The 27034-nt window shown below is 35.3% G+C and overlaps 1 protein-coding gene across 11 annotated transcripts in view; it reads right to left on the bottom strand.

The window, feature by feature from the left end:
• CNTN5 (contactin 5) overlaps positions 1-27034 on the bottom strand; it is a 637852-nt gene that overhangs the window by 103199 nt on the left and 507619 nt on the right. For all 11 annotated transcript variants that reach the window (XM_061374568.1, XM_061374569.1, XM_061374565.1 and 8 more), the window contains 4 exons: positions 24394-24575; positions 17785-17921; positions 15598-15727; positions 13320-13470 (listed from right to left, as the gene is read on the bottom strand). In XM_061374568.1, the coding sequence (XP_061230552.1) occupies positions 13320-13470; positions 15598-15727; positions 17785-17921; positions 24394-24575 (600 nt within the window). The remainder of the gene's footprint in view (positions 1-13319; positions 13471-15597; positions 15728-17784; positions 17922-24393; positions 24576-27034) is intronic.

Raw genomic sequence — 27034 nt, 5'->3', positions numbered from 1 at the left:
CTGAAAACTAAACCAGATGATACATAGAGGTAAACAGAAACACCTTGTTTGTATATTTACAAAACTGATGATCTGACAAGGGGAACAGAACTTCCTCTCTGCTGTAGCCTAGAGAAGAGCTACTGGCAAGGTAAAGCTATCCACCACTAGGCCATTTCTGCAATTAAACACTTGGAGACCAAACAGATGAAGGGCAGTTCAAGACTTCTGGATATAGGCAATTAAGCTTTTATGTGTTCACGAAGCTGAATGAATGGTGCAAATGCCAAATAACTGTGATAAAAAAAAGGCCACAATAATTCCCATGTGTGAGTTCAACTTCAAAAAAACAAAAAAACACACACAAAAATCAATGTACACCCACAAACAAAAAGTGACAGATAGGGCTAAATTAAAATAGATTAATTACAGAATTAAAGGTTAGAAAACAGAGAACATGATTGGCAAGTGACACTGTCCCCAGTTTTATTGTCTGACCTATGTACACTCAGTTTTATTACACTGTTCTCTACACTATGAGGTCCTGTTGGAAGTGTTTGTATTAGTTTGCTTCAATATTATGTTTATGCAGTGACATTTTTTTCATTAGTATCTTATGGAAAATTACATTAAAAAAGACAGGAAACCCCTTGCTAAGGAATAAATGAATTTTAATAAATAAGGATTAAGTGACTGCTGTAGTTGCAAGTATTTCTTTTTATAAGAGTTTGTATTAGACACAAGGGATTCTCTTTGATACAAAATCTGGATTATACTTTCTGATATATGCTTTTATCTGAGTGTCACATGAAAGTGCAATTGAGCCACAATGCAGAAGGAAACAACAGGCAGAAATGATGTCTTAAAGGAAAAAAACCATGTGCTTAAATTGAAGAGTCTGAATCACATGAGTCTTTTAACTTGACATTAGAGTTTAGAAACCACCATGTATTAATGCAATATCAAGAAGTATGCACAATATCCCTGAGTAGGTATTCATTGGACAACAAAGAATCATTAAATTGGCCTTGATCCTGAGAAGAGACACAGAATGAAAACTTCAAACACAGCAACACAACTACAATAATACTCTTTGTCTTGCACGTGAAAGTGGGGAAATGTTGAAAAACTGATTCAAGACAGAATCACCACAAAGGGGAATATGGTGATAAAAACTTCAACAGATATACTGTCCTGAATTCTGCATGTAGTTCTTGAAGTACTAGAAATTTTAAGTCCCCAGAAATACTACTTTTCATCTGAAGGATCTTCAGTACAGAGATAAAGTATATGCTAATAACCATTAAACCCAAGAACTCACAGTGAAAACCAGCATCTTTGCTCTCACATAACCTAGACAATGTAAACACAGAGGATCTTTTACTTCTCTGGTTTTTACCTAGAAAAAAATGCAGTAAGTATTCCCATTAAAAGGTTGTGAGAACAAAATTAGTGCAGGGTGTGCTCTGAGACACGGAATGCTCAGAGCTTATGGTGCATGAAATCAGAATGAGGAGAAATACCACAATAAGGAGATAGGCTGAGAAAGATCTGTCTGCAGCTACAATGATGTCAGTCATAGAGTCTGAACCATTTAGCATAGTTTCTCCTGAATCCAGTCAAGGTCTAAGGTAAATTAAAAGTACATCAATGTTAACATTTTTTTTGCTTTATTTTTTGGAAATTTTGCTTACAATATAAGCAGTTTCAGTTTCTGAGTTGTAAAAGATTCTGTATTTGACTGTGTTAAATAGTGTGCTATTTTAAATACATCTGTTAGCAGCTTACAAAAATGTGACTTTGGCACCTTGGTTTACTATTCCATGAGAACGTAGGTTACCTTTTTTTGTAAAGAAAATTAGAGCTACTCATTACAGATTTTAAAGGAATGTTTTTAACTTCCAAATTACATTTATTATTTAGATTGTAACAGAACAATGCAAAATTAAAGAAAGAAAAATGAAGAAAACCCCCGCGGCAGGGGGGATGGAACTAGACGATCTTTAAGGTCCCTTCCAACCAAACCGTTCTGTGATTTCATGAAAAGATAATGAAAAAAGGTGATGTTTCGTTTTGTTGTGGTATTTTTAGGGGGGAGGCAGCTCGTTTCTTTGTTTTAATAATAAGTCTTTACTAACTAGCTCCTAATGGATTAACATTTTGCTTTGGAGTGATGACTGAAAGACTTGGATTTGGCATTGTTAGTAAGGTATGTAAGAATCCATTCACAGCAAAGAAGCACCAAAGATGTAAAAAGGAAACTTTAGAAAGCTGCTGATAAATAAAAAAAAGGAATGAAAAAGTAAAGGTCTCAAAGCTGTGCTTTACTGTATCAGGAAAAACAGGCCTGTCAATAAGTGAGAGAAATTTGAGGATGTTAATTTCTGTAGGTGGAGGAATAAGGAATTATGAAGATAGGCTGGAATTATTTGTAGAGTTGTTTGGGTTGTTTTTCTAGCCTGGAACCTATTTTTGCATTTTTTGGTGAAGGGATTGCCATCTTTTGATTTTTACTAGACAAGAAGTTTTGAGTAAAGACTCACGAGTTTTTGGATTATGGTAAAATTCCAGCAAGCTACAGAAAACCTTTTCAGTTCTAAATCAAAAACATTAAGAGGTAATGTTCCACGGGAGAAACAGTTTCTTTCAAAAAATACAAAAGTATATTATCACTAAGTATATGTCACTTGGCCAAGTAGTGACAAATGAACTACACCAGAGGAGGTTCATAGGGCTATGTAGCTGCTGTATATATTGAGTGGTAAAGAAAATTTAGAAAAGGAAGGGGATACTGATATGAAATTGCAAAAATACAATGATAAACATATGAGCAATAAACACTAAGCAATCAAAACTCTAAGAGAGATTCCTCTGAATAGTGATAATTGTTCTTGCCAAAGAATCAGTAACATACATCTGAGAACATTGAAAGAGGTTGTTCCTACAAAAAAAAAACAATCAAGCAAACAAAAAAAAAAAAAAAAAAAAAAAGGACAACTGAAAGGTCTTTCTACTCTGAGGTTTGAGAACTTAGTAAACTGGAAAGCTTACGGAAGCTACATCAAACACTTAGCAGCTTCAGAAGGTGCATGTTTTTGATTCCTACATAAGCATACTTCCACCATAATACCACCTTTTTATACTGGTAGTATACCATATCATCATTTTCAGACAATATTAGACTATGTAATGAAGGGCTTTTATGCATTGTGACCTTAAGTCACACATATACACACTTTCATCACAGGTCTTCCTGAGTTTTTAACTAGTAACTGTAGAATTTTAATCATTATTCAATGGCTTTAGCACAGTTAATTTAATGACACTGCGGTAAAATTTAAGTTATACATTCCCACCTTTAGGCTGCTGTGAACATAGGCAAAGAGGTCATAGCCAATGAGCATAATATAAAAAGCATATTGGTGACTACACAGCAATGACAGACTAAGGTGGCAGGGATAGAAAAAAAAAAAAATAGTATTACATGAGGTTCAGTGAAGTGCTACAGATATTAATGTTGGTGTAGTTTTATTAAATATTTTTAATAATCTGATAAACAGAGAATATTAGTTAACTTGGAAGCTATTATTTGTGAAAGTTTAAAAACAGAAACTATAGAGATATTTTTTAAAAGGGGTTTTGCAAGAAGAAAGTGGAATGGTTAGGAAGTAGCTGTATACAGCCACTGAAAAGAAAACAAGAAGTACAGGAATCTTCTACGTACATATCTGAAATCTACTTCTATGGAAGTCACTTAGATTCACTTGATTTTCACTGGTGCTAGTGAATTGCCATGGCAAAACTGGTGTTATACACAACTAGATCATATCAGAAAAAAAATATCTCACAGTGGTAAAAAGGTATACAGTTTGCAAGCAGTGATGGATCATTCGTGCTGCTCTTTTTTATAAGTATTCTGAAATTCTTGTTTCCTCTCTACCATTTATTAAGGAGAAATATACTGAAGCCAGCACAACTGTTTCCATCCTATTAAAAGCTCTTAGCCTTTAAAACATGCTGGCAGTGCGTGGACAGCCTAGCAGGAATGGCTTTTTGCATGCACAAACTACTAAAAGGTTTAAGGACTACTTGGGGACAGCTAACTGATGCAGGCTAAAATCCAGCAAGGGACGAACTGCTTAAGAACATAGCTGGTTGCATCCCAGTGCAATCTCAGGCAGCATTACAAAGCAGCTTTTAATTTAGTCATGCAGGTAAATCATTTGCCCTAACTGGTGTACCACCCACATAGGCAGGATAAGGGGAAACTTGCTTTTTGTGCTGTCCTAGACACACCTTTGCTCTAAGAGCCTCTCTTGGTCCATGGCCAGCCACTTCAGTCCTTTCTGGGCAGCTCTAGCACATGCATGTCTGCATCTGTGTGACCAACTGGCAAGGGAAATGATCTAACAAAAAAACAGCCTTGGGAAATAAGGGACTATCCTTCAGATCCCTAAATCTTTTCACTGTAAAGCAAAAGGCCTGAGATGAGGGAAGTTTCAGCTATTTAATTTTGTCCCTGAAACCAGACCTGACTTAACTCATAGGTAGAAAAAAATCAAATCTCTTTCTTAAGGTCCACAAAGCAGGAAAGACTGTTCCTTTAATCACGTTCTCTGCAAGAGGACATGCTTAAAGACTAAGACTTGTTTAGGAGCATGGGCAAAATCACTGTGTTGTCAAAACTCATGTTGTGTAATATGATCAATTAGTAAAACAGTGCCGCTTTTGAACAAAGATCCTGTTTTGTGAAGGGATGATCTTGCTATTTGTTTTTACTATTTAGTCAAGGTTATTGTTTCCTTTTTTTACTTTGTAACCAGATCTGTAATTCCCATTATGAGCCTGCCACAGCTAAATTAGACCATGATTTATGCAAAAATTGAAAAGAAGTGATTTGTGGAACTCTCTCAGGAAGACAAGAGTTTCTGTCATGAAGTTTTCTTAATGTCCTCAGCAGCTTCTATCTTCACTACTTTTATGATCATTAAGTTGCCACTTGGGAATCTGGGGATCAGCTGGTGGCATGAACTTAAGTGTTTAAATTCCCAAGAATTTGAAATTAAGTTTCTATTAGGGAAAAATTATGCTGAAAGTCATAGCCTGAAGAGCCTTAAGCAAAGAAAAACCTTTAGGTCATATTCTGCCTGTGTGCTGCAAAAACAGGCAGCCATTTATAGCAGAAAAGAAACGAATCACGGTTAGAATCAGAATTCATGAGCTGTTTGCTCAAGTGATAATTACTTGTGCAAGCAGATATTCAAGGCATATATAGAAGATCAAACATCTTGTGGTTGTTAACAACTTTAAAAGGTTGAGCTCCTCAGCATTTTTTTTTTCAGTAGGTTTGTAGGATATATATCTGTATATATATGGGATACCTAACAGTTCAGTAACTGAGAAAACAAGCAAGAAATACAGCTGCATAGAAATACTAAAACACTGAGTCATACAGGGTGGGACTCAGCTCCTGAAGTATAAAGTGGTCCAAAACATCCACATGTGCTTGATGGATACTACAGAGCAATTATGTGAGACTGACAAAGCAGCTGGCAGCCAGGGAGGCTATTGTAATGAACCCTGTACCTCTTTTTACACAATTAAATGTTATTTGAACTGAAAATTGGCAAGATATGGCAGAACATTTCCTCAAATATCAACCCAATGAGTAAATAAAATGACTTCTAACATAATGTATAGTTCAGTGATATGTTACCTAAACACACATCTTTATTGGTATTTAGCATTATTCTCCTAAAAAAAGTCAGCAAGTGTCTAAATAGCTGTATAGCAGTACATAAAGTACTGTATTAAGGAGAAATAGTAGGATGTAGTGTCCTGAATACCATTCCTGGGAAGAAAGACTGAGATGCTTCAGTTCTGAGAAATCATTTTGGATGCTGTAAATAACAATTTCCTTGAATATAATCACAGGATTAATTTGGTAGCCTATGGGAAATGTTATTTGACAAAACTAATTTATTAAACTGGCATGTGGCCATTTTCTTTGGTTATTTACTGGGGTCACAAAATAAAATCTTCAAACTGCTTAATAATCTGCTCCTATATTTGGATTAATTCTCAAGGTCTTTCTTTATTACCAGGAAAATAAATAAATATAGTGTTTTCACCAAAAAAAGTGGAAGGGCTGAGCTATTGTGACTGGTCACACAGATGCAGAAAAGCTTGTGCCAGATGCAAGTTGAGCCTGGTGCAAATAAGGGACCAACAGACAATTGTCAAAATTGTTACAGTGTAATCTACCATCCATTTGTCCTGGTTTCAGCTGTAACGGTTATTTTTTCTTCCTAGTAGCTGGTGCAGCGCTGTGTTTTGGCTTCAGTTTGAGAAAAATACTGATAACACACTGATGTCTTAGTTGTTGCTCAGTACCCTGATCAAGGACTTTTCAGGCTCTCATGCTCTGCCAGTGAGGAGGAGCACAAGAAGCCAGGAAGGAGCAGAGACAGGACACCTGACCCAAACTAGCCAAAGGGGTATTCCATACCACAGCACGTCATGCCCAGTATATGAACAAGGGGGAGTGACCAAGAAGGGACTTATTGCTGCTTGGGTTGGGCTGGGTATTAGCTGGGGGGTGGTGAGCAGTTGCATTACGTATCACTTGTGGGTTTTGAGCTTTCATTTCTTTCCACTAGTATTATTATTATTATTGTTTGTATTCTATTATCAATACAATAAAAATAATTACGTTATTTTAGTTACTAAACTGTTCTTATCTCAACCTTCACACTGCACAGGTTTCAGTTTAAACAAGCATTACATACAAGTTAGATGGAACTGAAATTCTTATGGAAAGTTACCACCATGATTACAGAAAAACATACAAGACATACTTCTGTTACATGTGAATACATGTTCCCATTTAAAACCAACATGCACTAACCAAAGCATTTTATATAATTGAATAAAAATTTTACCTCCAAACTGAAATATATTTTCTTTTTTCTCCTTTGAAACACCCTTCTTTTTTCTTTTCTCCTTTGATTTTCTTTTTTTCATAGCAACTGAGCTAAAATGCCATTAAAATATGAACTTACAATGGAAACACTGACAGATCCTTAAATATAGTAGAATGAAGAATAAAACTGTAATAAGAACCTGTCAAAACTGAAAATAAAGGAGTCTGAGAGACCAGAATAATATTAAAATATGTCCATTTCTATGTTTTTGAATGATGATATTTTTAGATTTAAGTGCTCTATGAGTTTCCACTAATTGCATAGCAAAGTGTGACAGATGAAATATGCAAGCATACAGGAAAACTACGTTAGCTCAGATTTCAGTATTAACCTAAAGACAGGTAAAAGGCAATAGTTTCAGGCTTCCCTGTGTCTCTGTCTAGCAACACTATAGCAAGCCTATATTAGTATGTGGAATTTAATGTTCCTATACCAGATCTCTTTCTGACTTCTTTCACAGCTGCTGAATGTTAGAGAAACATAACTGAAAGAACACAAAACGCTTTGCAGGTAAAGGCAAAACTTCACAGGCTGAATTCACTGCCTCATGTATTATGTTACGCACAGCTCGAATGCTTTGCCCCCTTCAGTTAATTTATCCTTCATTTAGCACCTACAGACAATGATTCTTAAAGGGTACTATTTAGTGTCTTCCTGTTCTTCATAGGTCAATGTGCAACTTGAAATCTTATATCCACAGGCCTACAAAATCATGATTTCCTTGTTAACATTTCTTCATGTTTTTAATGCCTGATAGCTTCACAAATATTTGTCTTCCTATTTTCAATGTCCACTTTTTTGATATGTGATATTTAAAGACTGTCAGAGCTCATACTAGTAACATCCACTACTTCATTGTTCGATGTGCAGCTTCAACAGGCTTCTCTATGGCTCCACAGGCACACATTACTGTGTGAATGAAGAACATGTCAAGCAGACAGTAACTGCTACACAGCACTACACAGCAGGCAAGTTCTGTATGAGTGACAGCTCCATTCTATGAAATTTAGTGTCCAAGAAGGTTTGTGGCAAACCTGAATGGAGAATGTAACATGTCATGGAAGAAATATTGATCTTACTTTACTATGTGGCCATATTTATTGTAGATAAGAGCCTCCCAGCTGATCGACACACTGATTAACTAATACACACTCTGATAGGAAAGATAAGGAGACAGCCAGACTCTTCTCAGTGGTGCCCAGTGACAGAAGAAGCAATAGGTACAACTGACATAAAGGTTATCCTTGGAGACACTAAAAACTTTACTGGACACAACCTCGACCAAGCTGTTCTTGCCGACCTGATCCAAATAGCAGGGTTGAACCAGGTGGTATCCAGAGGTCCATGCTACCCTTGGCTGCTCCATGAATCCTTGATATCATATGGAATAAAAGGATTTTACCAGCTGGCAATCAATAAAAAGCAACCACGACATATACTGCAGGAATAAGGACTTTAAAGTTTGTATTCTGGCCAAATCCAGGCCAGGCTATTGCAGTCAAACTTTCTAAAATTCCCTCTGCTGATTAACCTGCCCAAAATTAAGTACAAGGAAGAAGTTATTTACTGTGAGGAATGAGGCGCAGGCTGCTCGCAGAAGTTGTGGCTGTCCCATCTCTGGCAGTGTTCAAGGCCAGGTTGGATGGGGCTTTGGGCAACCTGATCTAATGGAAGGTGTCCCTGCCCATGGTAGGGGGTGTTTGGAACTGGACAATCTTTAAGGTCCCTTCCAACCCAAACTATTCTATGATTCTATGAGGTTTTCTTCATCCTACCTCCAGAACCCTTCAAACAGAAATAGAATGCAGGGAACTAACTATAGGAAAAGTGGCTTAACTGAAGTGGCAGGTGGAGTCTTGCTGCCATTTATCTTCCTCACAGAAATGTTTAACACATTGAGGTCCTGAGGAAAAGTCAACCTTTGACCTAGGTGGATGAATATAAGCAATTGTACAATGGCCACAGAGAGACTGCCACTGCTGTTCTGCTCACGGTGGTCTATTGTGAATATGACCTTCAGAGACGGCTAATGTTCTGCAAAGCTTATTCTGGCATGTAAAGGAGAAAGTTTAGACTATGCCATATGGAAAGGGAGCAGTCAGTAAATACAGAACTAGATTATCAATGAATACATATATGTTTAGACATCACTGAATTTAGGGTTTTTTTGGCTTTATATTAATGTGCACACAAATTCAGATATACAAGAAATGTTGATAAAATAGGTATTATTATTAGATAAACTTCAAAAAGAAAAGGAACAAAGCAAAATAAAGCAGCACAAAATAAGTGCTATGAAAATCCTGTGTCCTCAGTTACCTATTTGTTGGTTTAATTGTGCTTCTTTTTTTTTTAATTTCTTGGTGGTCTGCATGGAGAAGAAAAACCAAGGACTGAATAGAACTCCTTGCATTGCTAGGGTGCTTCTGATTGATTTTATTTTAACTATAATTAATGGATATGGAAATAATGAGTTAGAGTGAAAATTCAATATAATTTTAATGAGAAAATATTTTAGATGCAGAAGAAAGAAAAGAACAGATGAGCAAAGACTTACAATGCTTTTTAATGCCTATGACTCTTCAAGCATATCTGTTTAAACATCAGCTTTAGTCACTACTATTGGATAATCTATACAAAAAATGTAGGTGACTTTAAGAAAGCAATGAAAACAGGGATTACAGCTGATGGACTAATGGGTCACAAAAAAATGTGCATTAGTAAATGATTAGAAAATACCTGCATTTATGGAAGCCTGAAAACAGGGACTGAAATAATTTAGAAAAAATGTTTGTCCAGAATTTAATCATTGACTTTATTAGCACTGCTCATTATTTATATTGATGTAACTGACAGCAGACTCCAGTTTATTCTACTGCGTATTATAAAGTTTACTGTCTACATAAAATAATAATATTACCTATCACTTTTGTTGACATCTTTTAGCTTGATATTATATAAGTTTAATGGAATATTTAATTGAAAACTCTTGACTTATTTTCTGGTCTAAATTGTCTGGGTCTGGGTCTTGTTTCGAAGTTGATGCGAAAATAGTAAATGAATGGTTGATTACAAATTAAGAAGTATCTGATTGGAACATTTCAGAAATCTCACAGAAATGTTAGTCAATCACTAATTTGCCCAAGGGCCCAAGTCGTCCTATTTAGGATCTAAATCAAAGTTCCATCAGAACATTTTATTACAAATCATAGACTTATTTTTTCAGACTTGGATTCCAATCTAATACAACTCTCTATAAAATAAAGACTACTTATGAGCCAAAAGGTTCAAAAGTTACTTACAAAAATTCTTATGGACTAAAGACCTTGATGTTCAAATCAATAACCAGAGTATAGTTTATTGCAGGCTTCCACAAAGAGCTCACAGTCTTTGAGATATAAGTCTTTGAGATACTATAGTCTAAGGAAAAGTGGTTAGTAAAGATAGTTAATTTTAATTATTATGAGATGACTAATGAAATGTGCAGCTTAAATACAGTTTTGTACCTACACAATTCCCATTGCTGTTGTGCTCAGGTGTGTTCTAATTCCAATTAGAACATTAGAATAACAATAGCTTTTTTACCCGCCTCTAAACTTTCAGGTGAAAATACCGATGAACTTGTATTTGTTTAAATGCATTAACAACACACTGAGATAACGATATATGAAAGAGACTTGAATTTTACATGTAGTTCCTTTCAAATGCTGATAGTAATCACTAAATGTTCTATATCAATAAGCTTCACAGACTAATGCGTTGTTCTTTGGAAGTTTTAATCATCTGCATATTAGTTCTCCAGTAGCATATATTTTATTTAATCAAAATGTGGCTTTTGCCGTGGGTCTTGATCTTTACATCTGGTTGCCCGAATGAATTGTGAATACCTTGGAATCTTTATTAAATAAGTATGTTTCTATAGGAGTAATCTCATTAAATTTAAAACATTTATGAGACTGTAACACCCAGAATGATACTTTTTGACAGCTAATAGTTGTGAATATCCAACTTTTTTTGCTCGATTTTATAGAACTGCCACTCATTCAGAATACAGTTCAAAAGGGCTGTTATGAAACTCAAATTATAGATACACATTGTTATAATATTCCAAGTGGAATCAAATGATCTGACTGCTTAGAATAATGACTGTCCACCAGGGAGAGCAAACCTATCATAGACAGACTGTGAATATGAAGACCTTAAGATGGGTAATTTGTTCAAAGGCAAAAGCAGACCAAGAGATGGAGCGCATGAAGACTCCTTCCACAATTATGTTACCAAGTGCCTTTAGGCTTTTGAATTAATTTGAAACATTTGAGGCTTTCAGAGTGCATCATATTCCAGATGGTAGAGTCAAGGTCTGACTGCAGTAAAACCTGTGCCGACCTCAGCCTCCTGCTCAGTAACAAATGGAAATTCAGTCAACTAGCTTTTGGTTGGAAGAGCACCTAAGGAGGCAGAACAGCTTGAAAGAGGTAGATGATAGCAGACCCACTTAGTCAAATGGAGTTTCTTCTTCTCTGTAGAGGGGAAGACCTCTTTTGTGTTGACCCTTCTCTAAAAGATATGGATAAATGAAGCAAATTGCTTTTCTGGGCTGGCAGACTTAGCAAAATAAAACAACATGCATTTGGTACAAGCATTCTAGAAGCGGAATAAGCTGTGGCAGAAAAAAAACATATATTCTGCTGTTCTATCCTTGCCCTTCCTTTTTATTTATTCAAAATGCCTTTTTTTTTTCTTTTTTCTTCCCCCTAAATCTCTGATGGATTAGCATTCCATGCAAAGTCACCACATGACAGTTCCTTATTTCTTTTTCCTGGGATTTTTATCAGCAGTCTATGAAGAATGCCCATTTTAAAAGTATTTACATGTGCTCATCATGTCACATTATTCCTTTTTAAAAATGCTTTACAGAGTTCTTTTCCCATGTTTCCTTGCCAGAGTGACCAAAACATGGAAACACACATACTACCTCCATTGGTTTACATTTCATTTCCCAAAATCACAATAGGCTTCCTCATCTCCTCTTCAAACAAATTCTATTTTAAACGCCATTAGTTTAAAGTGCACAGTATGTAGAGGTAAAACTGAGTTACACTGAAACTGATATCCCCTCTCCCCACCCTTCTATAAACAGTAGATGCAGAGGAACTGCTCTGAATGACACAAGATACTCCCTGAACAGCAACTGACTAAAAATTAAGTTGAATACAACCCAAATCATTTCAAATATCTGAATGAAACTGTTCAGCCAGCTTTTTATCTTCCATATTTCATGTCATAAAGTGAAAACAGTTAACTGCGCACCCACAAAAGACACATCAGTCTTACAATATTTGATACTATCAGAATCTTTGTAATATCATTCTGTCATCTTGTCAATATGTACTATACAACTCATACCTGTTAGTAAAATGTTGTATATAATGCTATGTTGCTCTGCCCTCCTCCCTCTCAACACAATGTGACATGAAATGTTACCCATTTTTCCTTCTCAGAACAAAAAAAAAAAAATGTCATGAGATGAAAATAAAACTCATCTGAATGAAATGGTTTTAGCAGATAACAAGTATAGATGCACTCTACTGCTTGCATCTGTATTGCACAAACGAACAAACAGGACTTGCTTTTACCTTTTTGACTAATGCCATACAGGTCACTTTAAGTGGTTCAGTCACATACATTACCAAAAAGAAGATTGCTCTGTGTACTTAAAGACTATGTGCAGGGTGGCAAAACTAGTCTAGTGTACAGACACGCAATCTTGTAAAGTGCAATTACAGCTGGCATTTAACCTGCAGTGCTTAAGAGTAAGTTTAATGTACAGAGCCGGACAGACCTTATTTAATTAAACATATCCTGTTAAACAGATGTGCTGCTGAGTACAGAAATTACTTTTATAATTAAATCCCATAATGAAATCATATTTTTCTTCTCTCAATCATTTTAAAGCTATTATTAGACTTCCATTGCGATCAAGCTGCAAATGTGCTTTATTAAAATTATTTTGAATTAATAAGCACATTTGATATTTTATGCAGTCTTGAGTAGTTCAGTCTCTATGCTTTTGATAGTGTACATCTAACTGAAGTATTTCTGAAATTAGTAACAGAAAATAGAGAAAAAAAATAAAATAACAGTTTTCATCTCTCTGCATCTCCAAAGAATTTTAAGATTTTTCATTTCAATATTGTGGAAATAATAAAGTCACTACTGTCAGACAAATCAGCTTGACAGAATAATTATTTCATACCCATGCTAGCATATGCATGTTCTTGTCACTTGTATTTTCATATCCTACCACAGAATCAAACATGCAAACACAGTATTTAGTTTACTGAACAGGCATCTGACCTCTTACTCTCCCTTATTGCTTTCTCTCCTTTCTTCCAAGTGATAGTTGGCTTTGGAGAGGCTTGTGGCTTGCACTCAATGAGAACTTCTTGGCCCTTGGTAATAATTATTGTTTTCCTCATTTGATTTAGTGGGAAAGTGGGAGCTGAAGCTGTTAAAAAGAAGAGTGTTAACTCTACATGGAACAATCAGAGTTTCCTTTTTCATTAAATTTTAATAGAAAATTAAAATAATAACTTTGATTTGGAGGAAATTATTACACTGGAGATTTGATGGAATTTTACAATTTTACCTAGCCAAGACTAGGTGGCAAATCTATAACTTAACCCAGTTATGAATTAGTGAGATGTCCCTTACATCAGAATCAAAGTAAGATTGCTTATGAAATTCAACAACTTTAGAAATTAAATACTATAGCTGATTTAGCTACATTTTTTTCCAAGTCTTCGGATTTCATGGACAACTTCTTAGAAGTAACTAGTCCAAAATGAAAAGTTTAAATTCCACAACTATACCAAATGCACTCTCTCAAGTTGATTCTGACAAAAACTATTTAGAGAAATTTTATTGGTTTTTTTATTCCACAGTATTTTTCTGAATAATTTCAATTGAAAAGTGAGAACACAGTAGAAGATATTTAACTATGTCTTGTTCTTAGCATTTCACTTTTCAAGAAGTCCCACTGATCACAATACATGATAAATGTATTATAAAATTAAAATATGTAACACACACATACCAAATTGTCACTAATTATTGTGATTTATAAATAAAGGACTCTTGCTCTCAAGTGATCTCATTTGTCTGTGTTTTCCTTAGACCAGTTTTACGAAACCAGAGTCCCCCTCTGTATCTACCTCAGCTACAGATATAGGAACATATGACACCTCATTGCCGCAAATATGTAGAAATTTTCTGCTGTTACTTTAGATAATTTTCATACCAGAGCTATTTATATGGACAGTTTATTTTGTTGTTTTCCCTTTAATAATACAGAAAATCAAACAGAACTGCTTCTTTAATACAACAGAATGGTTAAAATGGGTATAATTTCACAAGTGACAAAACCAGAGGCTGATTTTACTGCAGCAACATACAATGTCCATTTCCAGTAACAGAGACAGTGCACAACTACCTGTTTTATAATAGATATAAAAAAAACTAACAAGAAAATCTTGCAACCAACAAGGACCTATTTGCTGACTGAATCACAAATGACAAAGGAAAGTGATGGAAAGAGAGCAACCACTGTCTGTGGGTTTTAATACGGCTAGACAGAAATACTTTGAAGAGCTATCAGTGAAAATCTAAAGTTGGTCAGCTAGCAAATAATGGAAATCTTCTAGACAGATTATTCTTCAGAAGAACCAAATCTTGGTTCAAATGTAGTATTATTATTTCCGTAACTTCAGATTTCTGATTCATTTGGGAGTTTACATGAATGATTCTAGATGCAGGTCTTGAAATATGCAAGGTTTGAACAGTGAAGAGACATCTAATATCTGATTTGGCCACTACTCTGACAGATACCTGTCTTCCAGCTATACAGCACTTTAACAAAGATCATGAGACCCTTACAAGTCTGCCTCACTTAACCCTGGGGAAGTCCTCTTACCACTATTGTCTAATTGTGTGTTACCATAGTTTGCTTTAAGAAAAACTACAGTGTTCAAAACACATGCTTCAAGTTTTCTTCCTTAAGCCCCCACTTCAATTTTTTAATAACAAAATTTTTACTATCATCTTTCCAGGTAACACTATGTAGTGTATTTGCTCTACTATGGATGATATTACCTAAAGTATGTAATTTCCAGTATCCAATCAGTTCTGCTGACTTCATAGGAAATTTTTAAATTTTTAAAATTGAGATCATAATTAATTACCTTCGAATAACAGCCTCGGTAGAAATAATTTAATTTTAACAGAGACTAAAATACATTTCCTTTCTCTAAGTTTCCTCTCTTCACTTATTTTTGAGGGGCTAAAAACTAATTTTTCATTTATTTGAACTGGAATGCCTTATATGAGAATTTTTCACAAAATATAACCAAGTCAATTATTTATGAAAAAAAAAAAAAATCAGTTAATAGAAGGATCTGTGTGCCCTCAGGCAACAAAGGACCCGCTGATATATAAATAAGACTAAAAACTAGCCCACTTTCATTGCTCTGCTCCATTTGGACTGGCAGAAGCTGTTCCTTATCAAAACAGACCAAGAACAAGTATAATTATCAAAGGGAAAAGAAGTAATGGTCTGTTCTAGTTCAATAATACTCACCTAAAATCTTCAGCTCGGCACTGGCATAAATGGTACCATACTTATTTTCTGCTAAGCACTGATACATTCCAGCATCTGAGACATTCACACTATGGATCACCAGAACACCATTAACCATCTCAATCCTGTTCTGTAATGGAATAATAATAAAAAAAATAATCTGTAAAAGCAAACAAGCACTGGATATTTGCTGTGCTATTCGCTTCAGGCAAAGCGACAACAGACATTATTAAGCTAAAATAAAACTGAGCAACAAATTTCCTTGGGATTCCCCCTTTTTTTTTTTTTTTTTTTTTTTTGTATCAGGAATGACAAGGATAGATCAGACAGGGGAAGGCAGAGAAAAAAATCCAAAAATATTTAAAGATAAACATTTTTCAGTGCAAATTCACTATCCCCAAGGCTCACTTCTGTCTGTTTGCTTGTTAGTCTGCTATTAACCTTACATGGTTTTTAAAAGCAGTTCATCCTGGGAACTTTAATGAGGCAAGAAGCCAGTTGTGGGTATCACGTATCTGATGATCTTCACATCTCTAGCAAATGTTTGGCTTCAGTCACTGTATTACATTCATAAATGTATATGTGTAAGATTGTTTGCATGAATAAGAGTGAAAGGGCCTAATTGTCCTCATCATTAATGCAAATTCATTATTTGAAAATTCCACTAGCAGAAAACAATTACCACAGCTGGAAGAGAAGGGCATTGAAAGCTGTTTAAGGAAATGTATACTTCACGAGCTGTATAATTTGAACTGCTATAAAATATCTCTAGATTCCATTATTGCAATTTTTGGAGGTTTAATTAAAAACTGATTAAGAATAAAGTATATGGGAATGCAGAAGAAACTGTGAAAACAAATGCTCTCTGTTGTAAGCCCCCAGTTTAAACTGAAATTTAATTTGAAATTTCAGAGCCTGGTGCAACTGACAGTTTGAAAAATCAGAAAACCAAGAAAGAGCAGATATTTAAATTGCTTCAATTTCAGGACTAATACCTCCATCTATGGAGGCAGAAATGGATAAAGGCATATAGCCTTATTTTCAATGCCTCACAACTTGAAAAATAAGCTGTGTTTATATTTCCTTTCTCATTGTTTGCATAATTGGTTTATGTTCACAAATGGAAGTGGCATTCACTGAAAAGGAAATCATTACATCTTGTGTATTCATAAATCCTTTCTGTGAATTCATTTCCAAATGAAAGCATTGTCTCCCAGAATTGAACAGCTTTATTTTAATCTGGAAAAATAAATAAATATACAAAACTTTTATCTACTCTAAATAATTTGACACTATAAAAATATAAAGGTGTTAGGCAAAAACCCACATGATATGGGCTGACCTGTTGATAATTCCGTAAGAGAAAAATGAACAAAATGAAGTAAAACACAGCCATACCATGCGTGCTTTTTTAGAAAGAAATGAGAATTTTATTTAGACCTAATTCTAAAATACATCAGCAGTTGACTGTAGTTAAAGGCTTCACATTCTAGGAGTCTTATATGGAGCATTTGAATGGTCTTGGTGATGAGTCCTGTTACAGGGAATTCACGGAGTTGGAAAAAGATGAAAATAAAAAGTCATTGTACCTTTTATATTAGCTTGCTAATGTTTCGAGAAGTAGTATTATACACAATCAAAATGTGGTAAATCTCATAATAACATGACACATGACATGACATGACATGACATGACATGACATGACATGACATAACCTACATTGGGGAAATATGAAGGAATGTCATTCAGCAAATAAAGCACTTTTTTGAGTTGTTGCTATCTTTTTACTAAAAAGAAAAAAAAAAGGCATAGTACCATTTTCTAAAAAAGAAAATAGTATAATACCATTACTTAAAGGAAAGAAAGGAAGAAACAAACACACACACTGGAGATTGCTCAGATGTGCATTACAGTACAATAGCAGACTCTGCTTCAGACACAACTCAGAAGGTTCCACCTCCCAAAGATTTCTGGACTACAGAAAATTACTGATGAATGCAATTTTACATTGCTTGAGGTGGTTCAGAGGGGACATGAATAGAAACATTGTCTCTATACTAACACTTAAGAAACTAACAAACACAGAAAACAGTAATTTCTAAAGTGCTTTTTATTACTTTCTTTAACAGGCTTTATCTGAATAAAGGAGAAGCATGCAACATACTGGTGACTCCTTGTCTAATGTACCTGTGGCCAGAGAGGAACTCCATTTTTCAGCCAATGATATGTGGGCCTTGGCTTTCCAGTGGCTTTACATTCCCATCGGAGCTGATCTCCACTGTCTAATTGAGTATCATTAAGTTTCTCTACCCAATGTGGGTAGGCTGCAAGAAAAAATACCATACTATATACAAAGGTTATAAACTGTAAGTCTATAGCTGATGTGCAAAACCTAATCAATTAAAAAGCTTAAATTATGGCCTTTATAAAGTTTAATTTACTCTGAGAATGAAACACATTTAAATAAACAGCCAAAACCAAAAGTCATAAAATTAACAAAATTCCATAACTTTAAAGGAAATGCTGTAATGGCACAAGGAAGTGATTTCATAAAGTCCAGTGGATTAAATTACAGTACTATCTATTCATGCATTAATTATTACTGCATTAAAGAGCATTTGCTTGGTAGTCACTATAGCGTATTTAGTAACTTCTCAAGACCTAAGCTATTTAAATTTTGGAAGGTAGGTCAGTCATCACAGACTTTGTTTCATGCACTTTTCTCAGTTTACTAGGAAATCATGATGCATGTGATTATTAGTATCTATATTTCATGTAACAATCTATTAAAAAGCAGACCTTTAATGCAGCAGCTGATCAAACAGCTGTATGTAGAATCTTATAATGTTGGAACACTTTGTATGACTCGTTGAGGAACTGAGCATTCATATGCAGGAATAAAACTGTATGTTTAAAAGCCATCTTTTCTTTTTTCACACTGTAGCCATATTGATTTTTACAGCAAAGACGATGATAAATGAAATTGATTAATGATATTAAGTGTTGAGTTGTGGGATTTTTAGTTAGCAAAGAATAAATAGCTAAAAGGCCTTCATTGCTAAAAGAAAGTAAAATTCTGCTTGGTATGAATAAAAGTCCAGATCTGTCACAACGAAGTCTCTGCTTCAAACATCAGATAATTGATAATGTACTTACACATGGAGAACTGAGTGTAAAAATAAATCTTTGAATCTAGCTGGCTTTTGACAGGTCACCAATCAAAGACATGAGAAGATATGAAAAGGCATGACAGGTGACTAACTGCTTCTAGCTTACATTTCGTGCATGCATGATAAAGAAAGTGAAGGAGGTGTCTATCATTCCTAAGCAGAGAATCGTCTGCTTCAGAGTCCCTGACCAGAGAGTTGTCAGAAGCTGGAAACAGTAGAAGAAGAATCACTCATATCCCTTTTAGTAGAGGAAAAAAGAGATAAGACTGACTGAATCTCACTCCCAAACCCAAGACTAGAAACATCTGCTCCCTTATTATTCTTATTACAGTCAAGGCAATGCATGACATGCTCCATATGTGCTTCACTGCACTGAATTACTCGATTCTTAAATTATATCAAAGGGTCTCTCAGAAGCAGCTTGCAGCAGTCCCTGCTCACTTATTGTCTACTAATTGTCCTAAAAATATAATCCAATTGCATGCTTGATGCTATTGTTTTATTTTTGATGTTTTTGGTATGCACAAAAGGAGCATGCTGAGAAGTAATTGTTTCCTTTGAAAATGAATACACTAATATGATTCTGGAAGATGTGACAGTCCAATGTGTAACTAAAAAACCACAGAAGTTATCCAGTGGTGCCATAAAATCATGAAGTTTCAACAACAAGGTGCTAAATAGTTCCTATGTATATTTCATTCTTTTTATTATTTTGATTTTCTGATAATTCTACCATTTGACCCAATGCATATCTAGTTGCATTTTATATGTTGAATTAGACCTCATCATGAACCAGAGCATTCAGAACTAGTCTGCAACTGCTTTCTCTTAAATAAAACTTTCTCTTAAATGAAACTTAAATAAAAGCCTGGCTGCAGAATTGTTCTCCTTAATACACAACTGTCATTCCCTATCCTCTGTCATGATAGCTTAGTCATAGCACATGTTTTCCTCTGTAACCACATACTTGCAAATCACAGTGCTATGACATAGGTATTAACAACCTTTTTCATTAGTTGGGGTATTTTTAGCCTGAATTTTCTCTTCACAACCTAAATGGCCTTTGGATTCACAGATTCCCACACCTTTGAGAGCAAGGCAGCAAAGCAATAGGTAGATGTAGCAGGAATAGAGTTAAACGCATGACTGAGATAAATATTTTCATAGCTATTGGGTTTCCTTTTCTCCCTCTATGTGCTCTTTTGCCACAAAGGGCTCCCTCTCTGCTCATATGGTCACTCTCCATAACATCATAACACTTAAAAAAGTGAAACTCGGTGCAAAAATTCTGACTGATATACATGTAGGCAAAGAAAGCTTCATTCCATGACTGCACTTAATTTTAATTAGAACAAATAAATTCTAAGAAGCATTTAAACAGATTTCAAAAGTAACATGTTTCTTTCTTCTTTTTTATAAATTCAACTTTTATCTTGGGAAAAAAAATAATGCTTGTTTGCCTGGGTTTTATCTGTCCAGCAAAGAGTTTTGGTGTGAATGTAAGTATAGAAGTATGTGTTTCTTTATTCAGTAGTCTTTATGGATATCGTGCCACAGCTTTACACAGCACTCCTGAGATTTTAAAATCACTGTCCAATCCTTGATTTATTTTATGCTGCATTTCTGCACCTGTTTATTCAAGGATGTCAAAATGTTTTACAAACACAAATTGGCAATAAATCTGCAAGCTTACAGGCCAGTTTTTACACCCTCTGTGCAAAATGAAATTCAGATGCAGAAAACTCAGCCTCCTGTCTCAAATTATTCATCAACTTTTTGACTGAGAGAAAATTGAGGACAAAATTTTCAAAGACAAATGAACTCAGATAGTGTCCTAAAATGTGAGTGAGTGCAGAGTTTGGGGTGAAAAAAAGAGTTTTCTGGACACAAGGCTAATTGGGAACTATAAAGAAGAAGAATAGGAAATTATTACAGTGAGAAAGATAAGATAGCAAATTTAACCTAAAGGTGCAATTTTGACTACAGAAATCTCTTCCTCTCAAGCCAGGGGGTAACCTGTAGTGACACCAGTGGATTTTATTCCATACAGATTTCATAAGGAAGTGATTAATTTGATTTATTTTTTTTTTTAAATCAGGATGTTCCATTACACTGCATTACAGAATGCTCCTGCCCTCAGCTTCTTCCACTCCTCTGTTATGGCAAACTTTCCCTCCTGCTGTAGCAGCAGTTCTGCTCATGGGGCACTGCTGTGAGCAGGATCAGGGAACTGATACAGCCAAAAAAAAAGACCAAAAAAAGTGTTTTTGTGGTCTGCTTCACATGACCACTGTCTGCTCTGTTGGTACTAGTGAGTAGGTAGCACAGAAAAACAAAATGTTCAGAGAGAGGGGTAGGAACTGCACAAAACAGCTCCCACCATTGGGAAAAGTCTACTAGCCAGGATTTGCAGTGCAACTGTAAATACAAAACATTAACGGCCAATTTCTCCACCCAAATTTTAATTGTTGTGCTCTCTTTTATTAATCAATTTGAGCTTGAAGACAATTTAATCAAAACTTCCAAGATAAACACTTCACCTGGGGAAAAATCACACCTCACAAAACAGGTTGCAGTGCTTACGAGGAGGTCTTACATTGTCAATATTATGTTTTTAATGGCTGTCATTTCTACAGTTGAATTTTCATAAAGTGCTGAGACTACAACTATCCGAAATTTTCAGCATTTGAAATACCGCTTTCTGAATATCCATAGTGTCAGCTGCATCAGGCAGCCATGGTATATCTGGATTGCAGCAGCAGGTACGAAATGACAAAAACCCACTGGTTTGTTATTAAATGTGATCAGACAGGCAGACTGGGTGTCCTGGGCTGTCTCCAAAATACTCTGTGGTGACTCAGATCAGATGCAGTGGATGAAATGAAAATGATTCAAACAGACAGTGAGTGAGTTCCTACAGACACACAGACAGTGAGACTGCAGTATGACACAGCTGGTCCTCCAGCCTGCTCTGAAATTTTACAAGAATCCCCTGGAAAGGAATGATGGCCTGCATCTGAATTCCTGAGCCAAAAGAATCATTGTGTCCTGGAGGAATAGGATGTCAGTGAAAAGAAAATGAGCATAAAGGTAAATAATTCATGTTGACTGTTGTTAGGAACAAGAGGTAGGGCAGGAAACGCTGTTTCAGGTAATGCCCCTAAATCTTGCCATATCAGCTGTCAGCAAAGGGAAATGAGAATCTTTTAAAGTAACATAAGGCTAAACTTTGTGCTGCTAAAAACCTTCGTACTCAAACTCTCTTCCATCCCTGGAAAGGGTTCCCAAGATAAGTAGGTCAGTGAGACACTAATGCTCTCTTCAGGAGCGCTGAAGGCTGCAAGAGGCTCACTGGGGAGCATTTAATCTTAAGGCCAAGAAAAGGCACTTTTAAGGGGTTAGTAACTGTGTTTCTGCTGTACTGGAGGTCACTGCTGGTCTCTTCCATCTGAAAGCCCTCTGATACCTGCTCTGACCTTATTTCCTGTTAATGCATATAGGTGAAACTCTGACTCAGATCTGTTTTTGGCTTATCTCTAAGACAGTCTAAAGTATAATAATAGACTTAAGAGAAACTTAATAACATATTAGTCTCTAGTCTCACATATCTGTTAATCGGAGCAATGAGACAATCTGAAGTGGACCCCTTTTCTATATTGTTAAAGCAGTTCTAATATTTTTGCAGAAAATGCCAACTAGCACAAATTTCACGCTATTCATAAAGGCAGTGACAGTAAAAAATATGATTTTGACAATGGTGGAGAACTAAAAATACATATTTCCACCTGGACAGAGTAGAACAAAATGGGTTTTTATGTTGAAAATGTTTTCTATGGACTCCTGGTTTGTGTATCCTCTTTATTTCTGCTCAGGAGAAAAATGTGTCCAGGCTAATGAGGGAGGCAGAGCTGTTTAGAACTCTACATAATGTTGCTGTGATTTTATGCCACAGGTCTGCAGGGTGGTATTGAGAAAATAAATTCATTTTTTAGCATCTTAGTTTCTCTCTTGAACAGCACTTTTTGTATGCCTTTAACTCTGAAAGAGGGAGGCAAAGATAGCATTAGAAAACAGCTAGTCAGCTTGTGAGCTGGGATGCACCTAATAAATCATTATTATTTTTTTAATATAGACATTTTAAGAAATGTTGTTGAAAAAGACCATGTATGCAGCTAAATTCCCCAGCCACAGGTCCCTAGCAGGACGTACTCCCAGGAAAGTAATTGACGATAAGAATTTGCAATACCAGATAAATATCACTGGGATATTGGCATAGGAGGAGGCATCAAATAGTTCTTGGGCTTTGACTGCTGTTTTCAGCAAAAGCCTTATAAAAACTTTGCTTCCAGTGCAGTATAGATGGCATGTCCAAAATGAAAGGTGCAAACTACCATCTTTGTCATCATATATTTTTCCCAGCATATGCAAAAAAAAAAAAAAAATAAATGAAGACAACAAACCTGCCTTTGGTTCTAGTTGGATGGGAACCAAAAGCAAGGAGAGAATCACCATCCAGAGATATGCTGATACTTACTAAAACCAAAGGACTACGATAAAGACACTGGAAAGCTGGAGGAGACAGGAAAATTGATTATGGACCCAGAAATATTGACATATGTGGAAAATAAACCAAATATATGATGCCAGCCTACGGTTATTTGATGAAGATGTGTAACAAAGAGAACTGAGTATAGTTAGTAATGGGGAGAAAGCACTAGGAGCATTGGACTGGGATCAAGAAAAGAAAAATAAAATTGATTAACAGGAGAGATTCCTTCTTAAAGGTATCTATTAGCCTGAGGTAATGTCTGAACCGCAGCAGTTGGAATTCCACTAACTGTGATATTTGAGGACCAAAACCAATTCAGTCTGAAATCCACTGCATGACCTCCTGCAGTAGACCTTTCTTCTTAAGTATTTAAGCTAGTAGGATTCATGGAATGACAGCAATTGGAGTATCTTTAATTGATAAGAAGTATGTGGGTCTCAGCTACACGTTCAATGAGGGAAACTGTGTTGTAAGTATTCAATCCGATGCATTTTTAGAAAGACCAATCTTTGAGAGAAAATGTTCAGCACTTTCTGAATATCAGAAACTTCAGATACTGTGCATGTCTAGACTGAGAATTTTCTACAAAATCAGAGGCACTTCTCCAAGCTCCAAGCTCTGATTCTTGTACGAGGAATTTGACAAAATTCAGCACTCAGGCATGGCAAGCACGAAACATTAATAAAACTGTGATAAAAATCTCAAGATACTGCTAATATTCTTTTCTGACAGATAAATCATGCTCAGGTTGCATGTCATTGTTATATATCATATCAGGAGGAAAAAAAATGGACTTTTAAAATTATAGTGATACTTTTTAAAAAAAAAATCCTATAAAACCCCATAAACATCAAGTATGAAATCGTATTTAAGACAGTTCTTTGAGAGAGTCAACTTTATTTATATCTCACTTTAACGCATTACTAAGATATAAAAATATATATCTTAATTCAATAATAATTTTATTTTAGAAGAATGATATTTTGTTTCTGCTGGACCTTAGCATCCTTCATATGTAGTTAAAGCCTTAAATGTGGACAAAGCATTGCTGCAAAGTACTGTGTGCATTACACTTACTGTACACTTGTAGCTGTCCTCTGAAGACATTTCTTCCACGAGAGTTTTCAGCCTTACATTCATACATTCCCGCATCCTCTAGCTGCACATTAGGTATTTCAAGCACAGCTTGGGATTTTCTCAGGCGGGCTTTACTTGGATTATGACCATTAACTTTCTTCCAAGAGATTGTTGGAACAGGGCTGAAATATTTAGTAAAATTACTGTTAGCACACTTCCACTATGGATAATATAGATTCTGCTATCTGGTAGTTTAAACACTTAATAATCTAAGTAGCAATAAAATATAACCACAATTAAGGTTCATATAATGCTTGATATACCTCGCTTTCTGTAGGGAATCCCTTCTAAATGGTTTGCTACATGGAATGTCTCTTTCATCCACAAGGGAGGCCAAATTTTTATTGCGAGCAAATAAATCACTTGAAATACTCTCTCTAGATCTTTACAAGTCTATGTTTTACTCCTGAACACTTACACTCAATAGGGAAAAGAAAATAACAACTTCAAAATCTGGATGAATTTAGCAAATTCCAACACATCTCAAACTTTCTGCAATGAAATTGCAGTTCAGGAGATCAGTAAGTGATAATGTCTATGTGGGTGGGGGATTTCAGAGCACCACTCTATCTTGGATAAATGAAGGTGACCAAAAGTTTGCAATCCTTTTCTGCAATATTGTTTAAGTTACAAAACTAGGTGTGTATGAAGCATGTATGCACTACTGCTTCTGACTCACAGCATTATATGCCTGCTTGTGGGAGTGAAAGGGCTTTTCATCATGGTTTGCTACTCCACAGAGGTCTGTGTGGAATCAGTATCTTTCATACTGAGGGAAGGAATGGACTAAATGTTGTTTGCACTCATTCAATTTTCTTTTCCAGCTCAAGCAGTCATCATTCATTGTGCACCTATTGGGCTTATCGGTATAGATATACATTTGTCAAAATATGGCAGATACTTAAGTGGGAAGGGAAAAAAAGAAAAGAAAAAGGAGAAAATGTAACTGGCACTTAAAAAAAAAGTGTTTATTGCTTTAAAGTTTGAGCTTATATTTAAACACAGTTGAATCTTGAGGCAGTTCAGGTGGCGAAATAGCACAAATTCAAATTCAAAGTTCTATTAATTTCTGCCATAATTTGCTAACTTCCCCTTACTGTAACTATATGAAGTTGTATTAAAAAAATCACCTTTCCTTAAGAATTTCAGGGTTTGAGACACACATGGCAACCAAACATGGGAAGACCTCTAGCTATTCTTCAGACAGTTAAAATCTGGCTGTGAGACTGCAGTTGTCCTCACTGTTCCAGGCAAAATGCTCCAAATTCCTGTACTTTGCAGAGATTCAGAAAATTCCCAGACTTGTAGCTGGAGCTCAGAATGTTTCTCTGATCTTGTTTCCTGAATATCACAAATCACTGAATTTCATTGAGCCTATTAACATAATTACCTTCACAAAATCAATTTATAGTCCCATATAGAATGGTATACACTACTTATTTGAATATATGAGGAGGCAAACATCATTTCCCTTATCAGTTTGCTGTACTGATTACTTCACCTGACAAAAGATACTTTATTTTAAGGGTGTGTGTATTTGTCTCTGACTTATAGTCCCTACAATACCTCTCTATTTGCAAATGGTCCTTTATCACTGCTCACCATGGAAGAAGTATATGTACAGAAATCAAATCACTTCTTTTTTTTTTCCTTAGTAAATAAAGCAGATTGATCTCATTTTCTTCTAAACTCCAAACATGTATATAGTTTTCTTTTTATAAATGGTTGTGGATCATATGGTGGGTGTGGATCATATGAGCTCTTTTTTTCCCATTTTGTATCACACAGAAGCTTGACAGCTTATATGTTATTAAACTCAAATTTTAATTTTAATAATTTTATAATTAAATTTTAATTTTAATACTTTCTTGCTGACTGATATAAAATTGTGGTGTCCTGTAAGTTTGGTTTGAGGACGCCTCTGTGCAGTTTGTATGGGTAGTATTTATAAATTTTGCTTCCTATTAGAAATTATTTTACATAATTTTCAATTAGACAATTAAAAGAACTTCCCATTCTTATTTGACACAAGTACTTCAACCTGTTCAATTCTAACTATGAGGTATAAACAGGATATTTCTGTCTCTGATGCACTAAAAAACCTTACTGTCTTTAGCCCTACCACTTATGATATTCATGTCACATTCATGGCTACTACACTTTGACAATATATATTAGAAGTAGTACGAATAACAATATTGGTTTCTTTTTTCCTCCCATTTATTAGTTCTCATATTTTATTTCTAATTGCACATTTGATATTCAGATTTATACCTTTTCTGGAGATTTTGTAAGTCTGTTTTTTGCTTGTGTTCAGCTTTAACTGTAAATTCCTTATACACTTGTTCTCTTTCTATGCAGAATACAATTATGTCATGATTGCTGGCTGCAAAACAAACCATGGCCAAGCAAATGTTTCATTAGTCATTATCAATCACAACACAAGTCCACAGCAAGAACTCTATGCTGGTACAGTTAAATGCTACTCAGCAACTGCTGTTTTATGAATGAGATAGACAGATGTGCAGGTACACTTTATTTGGCAACATAAGCGTGCCATGATTGTTGCCCATTGTTGTTT

The sequence above is a fragment of the Neopsephotus bourkii genome, unplaced genomic scaffold (assembly GCF_033783945.1).
Source record: "Neopsephotus bourkii isolate Nb327-2 ecotype Australia unplaced genomic scaffold, CSIRO-AGI_Nbou_v1 NB_1638, whole genome shotgun sequence".
NCBI lineage: Eukaryota > Metazoa > Chordata > Aves > Psittaciformes > Psittacidae > Neopsephotus > Neopsephotus bourkii.
This window is presented reverse-complemented; position numbering and strand designations above follow the sequence as displayed.